General features: G+C 41.8%; 1 protein-coding gene across 1 annotated transcript in view; it reads left to right on the forward strand.

Moving 5' to 3' along the window:
- The window catches only part of gask1a (golgi associated kinase 1A), a 143,222-nt gene that overhangs the window by 130,798 nt on the left and 1,099 nt on the right, over positions 1-11,325 (forward strand). The window contains exon 6 of the mRNA XM_049583153.1: positions 10,189-11,325. This exon is cut by the window's right edge and continues 1,099 nt beyond it. Coding sequence (XP_049439110.1) covers positions 10,189-10,393 — 205 coding nt within the window. The 3' untranslated portion in view covers positions 10,394-11,325. The remainder of the gene's footprint in view (positions 1-10,188) is intronic.

Genomic DNA, 11,325 nt, shown 5'->3' on the forward strand with positions numbered 1-11,325 from the left:
AACCAATAAAACATCCAGCAGTTTATCTTACTGTGCTACTATGCCATGATATTCTTTTGCAAGTGCTATGTCAAAGCTCTTGTGCATCTGACTGGCTTCTCCCCAAAGCAACAGCGGCTGAATGCTGAAATATATGGGACACGGCAATATGCGTCATGTAAGTGGGGCGGAGCTGGATTTCTTACCTGCCTCACGGACTCTGATTCTGTAACATGTGTTTGCTGCTAGTGTTGCTGTGTGTGTATTAGGTTTTTCCAAGTGATGATGCAGTTTGTTATGCAGGGTTTGAAAGCGTAAGCTGTATTTACTGGTACTAAATTAATGACTGTAAAAATTAGTAGCCTATTGATAGCTATTATTTACTTACATCACTGAAATCAAATTGTTTATTTAAACTAGTATGAATATTACCTGTACAAAAATTAGGCTTCAGATAATATTAATTATGAATTATTCATCTGATCTAGCTCTGAGACAGTGCATCAGAATACAGAAGAGATAATACAAGGTATAAGACAAAGTATATGAGTATATGCCGTCTGCCATACCAATCCTATAATATTTTCACATTACACTAAGAGACTCCTTTGTTTCTTTGTTGACGAATGCTTTAGATATATTATGAATACAGAGGCATGCAAACGGTTGGGCACCCCTGGTCAAAATTTTGTTTACTGTGAATAGTTAAGTCAGTAGACGATAAACGTATCTCCAATAAAGATGAAACATGCTTTTCAACATTTTAAGCAAGATTAGTGTATTATTTTTGTTTTGTACAATTTTAGAGTGAAAAGGGAAAGGGGCACCATGCAAAAGTTTGGGCACCCCAAGACATTTGAGCCCTCAGACATCTTATTTAGCTTGTTAGGGCTATGGCTTGTTCATAATCATCATTAGGAAAGGCCAGGTGATGCAAATTCCAAAGCGGCCATGGGCTCCTGTAAACAGCTGCCTAGCACTCTGTAAACTAAAATAACTGATGCCCACAAAGCAGGAGAAGGCTGTACGGAGATAGCAAAGTGTTTTCAGGTTGGTTTTTCCTCAGTTCATAATGTAGTTAAGAAATTGCAGGTCTTTTTTTTTTTCTCTTTAACTTTATTGTGTAATGTGTGGATAACAGAGCAAGTGAAAATAGGAGACATAAACACAGTTAAGAAAGAAGATTACATAAAGTAAGAAAGAGACATACAATAAAAATTGCAAAAAAATACAAGCAAAACCAAAGCTGTATGAACAGGTGGATATGTGTGTGTGTGTGTGTGTGTGTGTGTGTGTGTGTGTGTGTGTGTGTGTGTGCGCGTGTGGGTGTGTGCGAGTGTCTTTGAATGAGTATTTTCAGGACGTGAGTGAGCTTTAATGTTTTAAAAATACATATAATCCACACAGACATGTCTAACATATCTATCACACATTTTTTCGTCCTTGTAATATGTGAAGGCAGAAGGATCCCAGGGGAAGGGGAAAAAATGGGTGTGTGTTTTTGTGTGTGTATCAAAGAGAGAGAGTGTATGTGCGAGAGAGCAAGACAGAGAGACAGAGATTGAGACAGAGGTTGGGGGGTAGGGATGGGGGATTGCATCGATAGCAGGTTGGTACCGAAGCCAACCATTGGAGAGAGCAACCCAGGAAGACAGGAGGCAGTGCTGTAGCAACAGAAAAGCTGGTCCATGACATTCAGTGATTTAAGTATGTATGTCTGTGTGTGCATGAAGTGTAAGAGAGAAAAGAAAACAAAATCAGAACAATCAACAATTAATGATAATAGTAACAATAACAGCACAAGGTTTCTAGGATGAAAGTTTGGTAGATGTGTTAATGATTATGACGTTGTGTGCATGTGTCTGTGTTTGTGAATGTAGTGTAAGAGAAGTGGAAAGAAAAGAAAAAACAATCATAAATTAACAAATTTAACAAAGAATGAGTTGAGGTGTGGAAATCCAAGAAAACTTTCTGAGAGATCTGCTTGTAGGATTGCTAGGAAGGCAAATCAAAACCCCTGTCTGACTGCAAAAGACCTGCAGGAAGATTTAGCAGACTCTGAAGTGGTGGTGCACTGTTCTACTGTGCAGTGACACCTGTATAAATATGACTTTCATGGAAGGGTCATCAGAAGAAAACCTTTCCTGTGTCCTCACCACAAAATTCTGCAACAGTAGGTTGCAAAGAACATATAAACAAGCCTGTTGCTTTTTGGGAACAAGTCCTGTGGCCTGACAAAGAGGGACTTTTTGGACACAATGAGCAAAGGAATGTTCGGAGAAAAAAGGGTGCAGAATTTCGTGAAAAGAACACCTGTCCAACTGTTAAATAGAAGGGGTGTATCAATCATGCTTTGGGCATGTGTTGCAGCCAGTGGCATGGGAACATTTCACAGAGGGAAATAGAGGGATAGAGGGAATAATAGATTCAGTTAAATTCCAGCAAATTCTGGAAGCAAACATCACACCATCTGTAAAAAAGTTGAAGATGAAGACAGGGTGGCTTCTACAACAGGACAATGATCCTAAGCACACCTCAAAATCTACAATGGACTACCTCAAGAGGAGCAAGCTGAGGATTTTGCCATGGCCCTCACAGTCCCCTAACCTAAACATCATTAAACATCTGTGGATAGTCCTCAAAAGAGCAGTGCATGCAAGACTGCCCAAGAATCTCACAGAGCTAGAAGCCTTTAGCAGGAAGAATGGATGAAAATCCCCCAAACAAGAACTGAATGACTCTTAGCTAGTTACAAAAAGTGTTCAGAAGCTGTGATACTTGCCAAAGGGGGCACTACTACATATCATGCAGGCTGACTAAACATTTCCTTGAGGCCCTTTTCCTTTTTTGTTATTTTGGAACTGTAAAAGATTGAAATTAAAAAGTAATCTTGCTTAAAATATTGGAGAAATGTGTCATCTTTAACTCCATGCCTTTTGGAAATCAGTTCATCTTCTACTTACTTAACTATTCACATTAAACAAAAATTTGACCAGGGATGACCAAACTTTTGCATGCCACTCTAAGTCTATCAAATTGGAATTTACAGTGTGGAAAAACTGAAACAGCCAATACACAAATCCATGGTCCTACTAGAGGTGGAGCTTAAGGAGAGTGATGTCAGGGGTTTAGAATGCTTTGAACAAACCAGTCTGTACAAAGTGCCTTCCAAACATGTGTAAAGGCATACTGTATGTGTACAAACTTCTTCTGTGTGACAGTGCAACCTTTCAGACCACTCAGTTATGATTCCATGTCTTTACAACTACTGGCAAGATATGCTGCAAAATGTAATTTGGCTGTTTGTTGTCCCCAGAGGTTTATTTCCAGTGCTTTTGGTGACCTTCTGACCTTTCATCAAGTATGATGAGACATAGTTCAAATTTCTGCCTGCTGAATTCGACAAGGTATCTCAAAAACTAATTCTAAGTTTGCTCATCACATTTATTGCTCCCCTGTATCTGCATGAGATGGTTTGGTGCCTAGTAGCAGTCAGCAGTTGTGCTACAACGCTACAGTCATCATCATGCTACCTAATAGCTACTAAAAGAAAATCCAGTTTTCAAAAAAGGAAAGAGAGAAAGGAGAGAGAGGAGAGGCATAAGAAAGGGTATCAATATGTGATCCAGTTTTTCTCCAAGAAAGGTGGGTAGCCTATAGTCTGTGAGTGGTAGAAATGAACCTGTTAGCTTAATGTCCATAGTGAAATATGCTAGCTACAGACTAGTGTTAGCCTACATTTCACTCCTTTTTAACCTACATTTAATCAGTGCAGGTAAATGTTTAGCAAGATATTCATATTAAATCAGTTGTCCCTGCCCAAGTAAGGTAAAGGTGCAGTACCGGAGGCTGCAGTTTGAGGACCGCAGTTTTAGGACCGTTTAATTTTCATCACAGTGTAACCTACGAGCAGAGGCTGCAATACCGGGGGCTGCAGTTTCAGGGCCGCAGTTTTAGGACCGTTAAATTTACCAAGCGGAGGCTGCAGTTACCTGAAGTTTATCTTAATTTTTTGCTGCACCCAAACACTATTTTCTTATTAAATAGTTATAATCAGAACGTGTTATCTAGTAAGCTAAGATAAGATAAAATAACATAAAACTTTACTATCCCACACTTGGGGAATTAACATGTCACAGACAGAAAAAGGAGGGTGACTATGTTACTTGAATCAAAGAAAATTAAAGATTAAAAAATATAAGATATGTTTATACAATATATGTTTATATGTACATATAAATAAAAAAATATATATAAAAAATAAGGCACTAATTGAATTACTGTTGACACAAGACTATTTACAATGTATACACAGTATAATAAAGATATGGGATATTTCACAGAGTATGTAAATTGCACAGGGTCTTAGCAGCGATGATTTACAGTGTTATGCAGCAGACATGACATTGCTACATCACATCAGATGTTGCTGTAATGCACACTTAAACACCTGTTCTGGGATACACAGTGTCGGCCTGCCCCGCCTGACCCCCGTGGTCTGGCTGACACTGTGTATCCCAGAACGGGTGCTCAAGTATGGGTGAGAAGAGTGGAGAGGACCGTGGAGGTCAGGCGGGGCGGGCCAACACTGTGTATCCCAGAAAGGGTGCTTAAGTGTGGGTGAGAGGAGCAGAGAGGACCGGCAATGGTAACATAACCTGGGCTTTTAACTATAATCTAATTACTGTTACTAATTAATTTCTCCTATTTTTGAAATTATAGCGAGTTTTGTTATTCTGCTACTACGGAGCCCCTTAAAGGTCAAGTCTGGAGATTTTTATGGACTGACTTTTGTGTCCCCTCGCAATAGTTTTGCGTCCCCTCGCAATACTTTTGCATTTCCGTGCAATACTTTTGCGTCCCCTCGCAATTGTTTGCATTCTCTCGCTATAGTTTTGCATTCCCTTGCAATAACGTTTTTGATTCCCATGAGCCACCATTGTCACTTCCTCTTAGATACCAGTGATCGGTGACCAACGTAAACTTGTATAAAGCTGGCGAGATCTCCTTTTAAACTGTAGTGTTGTTATTATTGTCTTTCGTGCCATTGTAAGTAGCCTGCTTAATTAGGTTTGGGAACCGGCACCGTGCTGGTTCTGTGTCAGTCTAAATGTGCTATTTGTGACTCCAGGCCCAACTCTGCCACTAACTGGCCACTCTGACATTCTTCATAATACATAAAGAATGTTAGTGAATCACATAGGCCTAACAGAAACATGGGTTCGTTTGGGGACAAGTTAGTGGTCATGTTACTTGTTCCACAGGCAAAGGACCCCGGACACATACACTAAATACGCCAGTTAACTTTTAACATACGTGAGTCTTTGTGACTCTTGGCTCTTGTCCCCTAACTAACGCTTGTTTCTGTTTCACTAACGATATTTTCACCCGATCAAGTCACATCCCGTTATTTCCTCTGTAAACCTAACGTTACAGCAGCCTTACAAGCATGTTGTGTCAATAAATCAGCTCACTGTTAGAAATGTAGTATTTGGCCTAATAACATCATGCTACAGTAGTAATAATGTCAGCTTTAGTCAAATGGCTCTAGCTCTCCTGGTAAATGTCATAAACTCTGGACACATTTTCCTTGTACGTTGACATGATAATGACCGTGTTTCCCAGATCGCTCTTAGCGCTAAGAGCTTCTTAAGAACGCTCTTAAGCCTCCCATGAAAGAAAAATGCATTTCCCAGATCGCTCTTAGCTTAAGAAGATCTTTCACTAAGAAGGAATTGTAAGATCGAGCTGACCCACTCTTAACAGTCTTCTTGATGACCAAACCCTCACAGATCCAGCTGCATCAGGCAAATTAATATTACACTAAGGAGATGTTAAAACAGTGAGCACTGTATATATTTTGATCTATTTTATATTTCAGATTTATATCGTTTAGCATTAATTGGTGACAGAAAAGAATGATCTTCATTCTGCAGGGAAATGCATGTCCTTATTGTTCATATGACAATAAACACTTTGAATCTTGAATCTATATGTTTTATGAAGACCCTATGTGCACTCAAAGCAGTTACGCACGAAATCTGGCAGAAGAAAAATAAGAAGAAGAAGAAAAATAAGTATGAGGAATAACAAGTGTGTTCCTGTGTGTGCTTTGCACATCAGGCACACAAATAAAATGAATCATCATGACTATCATTTATCATAATTTGTCCGCACATATCCCACATCTGCATGCACATATCAGATAGTTTACCGCACTAAAAAAAATTGCCAGGGCACAACAGAAACACATCCACCCTCCAAACCTGCGACATTTCACAGATATCAGGCAACTGACCGGTGTAATTGAGCACAGTTGGAACCTCATCAAGGGACGCTCCACCCGCTACTCTATATAAAGGCGTTGCCAGTTTATACCTAGCATTTTGTCTGATTCTCAGTGTAGATTAATATAGTCCATAAATCTGTCAATTTTGTCCTTCTGTGAACTGGTCACATTAAGATGATCATTAGCACAGACACAATGCTGATGAATGCAAGTAGGATACAATGTGATCAGGATACAATGCAGGTCTTTACCTTTCTCCTTCAGCAGCTCTCTCCACCTGGGAAAGGCAACCCCAATGCTGACCCTTGTTTTTTTAATTCGCCGGTCACGCTGCCTTTTTGATTCCCTTTTGCACTTTCTTGGCGACGAGGATTCCATCTCCCGTGATGCTGTATAATGCATGATCCTGCATTATGCTCAAAGAGTGGGACTTTGTTATGCGGCAGTAGTGCCGCTGGCCACTAACAGCTGTTAGCGGCGCAGTAATGCGAGGAGAGGGATGAGGTGTGTGAGGTTGAGCCACTTGTCAGTTGTCAAAGGACAAGACGTGATTGGTTTGTTTCAATTTACATCTGCCCCAACAGTCCTACGTTGCAAACACAGCCAGCATGGTGAGGAGGGGGTTTGTCAACTCGCGTCGCGTGTGTCTGTGTAGGAGCCTGAATGAATACTCCATGTAGTATCGCATGACATGGTTTCATCAGTGTTATCATAGCTTTTTGGTACACAGCGGCTACAGTTGTTGCAATACGTGTTTGAAACAGTGAGGCGCTAGAGTGCGCCATCTGTTTGAATACAATATATGATTTCAACGTTAGATGGGAGAAATTCCTACACACTGTGGTTTTAACATATAGGGCTCTAGTTTTACAGACCGGGCGAGGCGGGGGCGCAGCGCACCTGTGCTTCGCCAACTAGGTGTGGCCAGGTGGATTTTGCAAGTCGGAAAAGTCGAAAAGAGGAAGGAGAGAAGGCGTGGAGTGGGTTTTACACACATCACACCAATCAAATGAGCCCCTCTCCTCGCCCTTAAATGCAAAATGAGAGTTTACTCAATTCGCCATGGCAGAAGAGAGCAGCAGCGTCAGACAGCCAAACTTCTCCCAGGAGGAAACTGATGTTTTGGTCCGGGAGGTCCAAGCTCGCAGTGTCCGAATATACGGAACTGCGAGCAGACCTCCACGGGCTGATGATGCAAAGGTAGCCTGGGAGGAGGTCACCACAATTGTAAATCAATGTTGCGTTTCTCTCGTGCGCGCGCTCTCTCTCTTTCTCTCTCGCAGTCTCACTCTGTTTCTTTTCTTTTGACTTTTCTAAGATGACAGATGCTGAATATATACTCCCTATCTGATGCTGTGGCTGTTTGATCTGACATCAGATGTGACGGGACAGTTGATATAGAGATACATTTATGTGCTGATTGCAGATAGTTGCATTGAATAGTGGTTTTTGTGGGTATTTATTGCATTGTTAATGTGCCTGACATTCTGGAAACCTGCCTGTGAGGTTTTGGTGACGTGTGCGCACTGTCCACCGGTCAGCCAAACTTTCACTTACACCGGCTGCGCTCTGCCTGCGCTGACAGTAGACCTGGTTTGAGCTGGTGAGCTTTTAGCGCACCTTCGGCGAAGCCTTTTGGCACGAAACTGTCACTGCGCCAAGCTGGATCTGTCGACACCTCCCACTGCTGTGCCGCCACACCCATCTCAGCGCACCTCGGTCTGCCAAACTACCAAACTGAGCGCGTCTTGGGTTGCGCTGGTCGAAACTAGCTCTGCGCGGGGTTCGCCACCTTGTGCCACCCTGTGTCACACCGGGAAACTAGAGGCCACTAAGTTAATGAGGCGTTGTATCTCAGCATGGGGCCTCCGATACTTCATTTGGACAGCCCGCTCTGACAGCACGTCAAGTGGGCTGTAGTGCTAATGCACAAATGCATTTACGTTGGTTAGCGGCAAGAATATGCTGTAAAGCAGCCATGGTATCTCACACATGTGTGATGTGGCAACATATATAGAGTAGTGGGTGGAGTGTCCCTTGATGAGGTTCCAGCTGAGCTCAATTACACCTGCCCTGACGCATTTTTTGGGTGCGGTAAACTATCTGATATGTGAATGCAGATGTGGGATATGTACGGACAAATTATGATAAATGATAGTCATGATTCATTTTATTTGTGTGCCTGATGTGCAAAGCAAACACACATGAACACACTTGTTATTCCTCATACTTATTTTTCTTATTATTATTATTTTTCTTCTGCCAGATTTCGTGTGTAACTTGTGCCACAGCTTTGAGTGCACATAGGGTCTTCATAAACATGTAGATTCAAGATTCAAAGTGTTTATTGTCATATGAACAGTAAGGACACGTGTTTCCCTGCAGAATGAAATTTGTTCTTTTCTGTCACCAATTAATGCTAAACAATATGAATCTGAAATATAAAATAGATCAAAATATATATGGTGCGCAATATCTCCTTGCTTAGTGTAATATTAATTTGCCTGCTGCGGCTGGATCTGTGAGCGTTTGGTCGCTAAGAAGACTGTTAAGAGTGGGTCAGCTCGATCTTACAACTACTCACCTACTCTACTCACCCATATGCTGATGGAGGCCCTGGTGAAGTTTTAGAGTCCTCACATCCCTTGCGTAGATCGGCGGGGGGAGCGGCCAGCACACCTAATGGCTGACAGCATCCCAGACTAACGTCCAAGAACACAAAATTGAATCCACAAAGTATCTCCATACTGCTCATCCATAGTGATCCAAGTGTGCTGAAGCCCCGACATAAAAAGTTTCGAATGTTTTGAAAAATGTCATATGAACTCTGTTTTTAGCCTCACTGTAGCCTGTAGCTCTGACTGCTTCTCTGTGCTCCGCGCTCACGTGTGCACGCTTGCGCGAGACCAGCGAAAGCATGAGCTTTGCTCACCCGTGTTTACATCACGTGACACGTGCACTGCAGGGGGACAACCTTTCTATCGCCGATGGGCGATCGGATCGCCCATCAACCCTAGGTAGTACTGAACTACAAGAAGCAAGACAGTTGCAAGCCTTCAAAGTTAGAGTTATGTAAAGCTTTTAATGGGTCAGTTAGGTCCTAGAGGTGTGGTGACAACAGCTGTGCAGGGGGGGCCCAATGTGATTTTTTTTTCATGGGGCCCAAAATTTCTGGCAGTGCCCCTGCTTACTCTATTACATGGCCTTCTTCTAGTACCAGCCTCAACACAAACTATGTCTTTAATTCAGCACTTTGAAAATATACTGTGCTGATAAAACGTTTCAATATTAATAGCAACACTAGTGGGAAGGCACATCAAGAAGTGAGGAGCAACTGGCCTTCGTGATGATGTTGTAAAATAACATTTCTGTCCAATACTCTTATATTGCGGTGTACAGAGAACATTACAACTTTGAGAGGCTGCTAAAGAGGCTTTACACATTTGTCAGCTGTCGGTGTGATGGCAATAAACCTCTGGGGACAATGGCCAATATTTTGGGGATTCTGGTGTAGCCAGCTGATGTCCAAGCCAAGACTTCTTCTCCCATATGCAGTTCATTGTTCACTAATCTCTATAAACAGATATCTGTATATGAATGCAGATACATTTTTTAAAAAGCTTTTGAAAAGTGAACTTGTCGTCAGATGCAGCAGATAGGTTCCAAGATTGCAGTTCTGTTCATTCATTCCGGCTCTTTTTTTTCCTCACATGGACTGTTTACCTGCATGTATCCAAAGCCTGCTCAGATGTGAGTGATCAATACCACAAATGTAAACCAGAACACTTCGGACACCAAAATGTTGTTCAGTTGCCAACAGATTCAATCATATGCAGATATCTGTTTATAGAGATTACAGACTTGTAAGTCTTATTTGTATTGAAGCCAAACACATGAATTCCAATGCTTTTTGTTGTCAGGTTTCCGGAGAGAGCAGTGTCAGTGCTCCAGTCAGGCTGTCTGGAGAGTCTTCTTCTACGCTCCCTTTACACAGACAGGGAACTCTGGGACAGCCAAGGTGGGGCCAGAGGTTTCAGGCCTCTCATCCACACTATAGAACACAGAGGGAAGATTCTCCTTCAGCACATGAGAGACAAGAAACTACAGCTTATGAGGGACCTGTGACTGAGCTGAGTAAACCAAACTAATAAAACACATTGTCTGGGTTGATAAGCTGATTGTCAAGATGGCATTTTGTCAGTGTAATCAAACAGAGATCATTCTGTAGCAAAATAGGTTTTGAGTGAACAGACCTATCTTGCAGGCATGCTTGGATGTAAATGGATGGACTTGCATTTGTAGTAGTGCTTTTCTAGTCATCCGACCACTCAAAGCACTTTTTACGCTACGAGTCATATTCACCCATTCACACGCGCACATTCATACACTTGTGGCTGAGGCTACCATACAAGGTGCACATGGACATGCAGACTGGAGGAGCCAGGGGTCGAACCACTGATCTTCCGACTGGTGGACGATCCGCTGAGCCACAGCCGTGTCCCACAAAACACTCTTTCTATGATGTGATATTGTATTAAAAAGTCCAACTGAATTCACAAAAGCCATCCATTTGCAGTCCCAAATATGTCAAAAGTGATTTTCAAATGTATTATGAATATTTTTTATCAGATATAGCTTACAAGCCAAGCACACACAGTGTGCTGTTAGCAGGACAAAGATCACAACATGTGGAAGTATATTTTGAGGTGCTAAAAAGGGCTCTAGCTGACTAATTAGCTGCCCTGTCAGCCTCACAGAATGCTGATGATTACTGTATGTAAATATGTTTCAAATGATATGGTTTCACTGAATATTTGCAAAGAATTCTCACTGGTTGGTGCTCAAAAACAGGATGCTGTCATGAAACACACACACACACACACACACACACACACACACACACCTGCACAATAATATTGGCATGTCCTTGGTATCAGCTGATATCGGGTTTAAAATGAAGAAGCAGCCAGCATGCTTTTTCTTATTTTGCACAATGAATGAATATTTCATACAATGAAAAGCATTCTCCATCATGTTTCCATCTGCTGGTGAGCCAT

The sequence above is a fragment of the Epinephelus fuscoguttatus genome, linkage group LG8, assembly GCF_011397635.1.
Source record: "Epinephelus fuscoguttatus linkage group LG8, E.fuscoguttatus.final_Chr_v1".
In the NCBI taxonomy this organism is placed as follows: Eukaryota; Metazoa; Chordata; class Actinopteri; order Perciformes; family Serranidae; genus Epinephelus; species Epinephelus fuscoguttatus.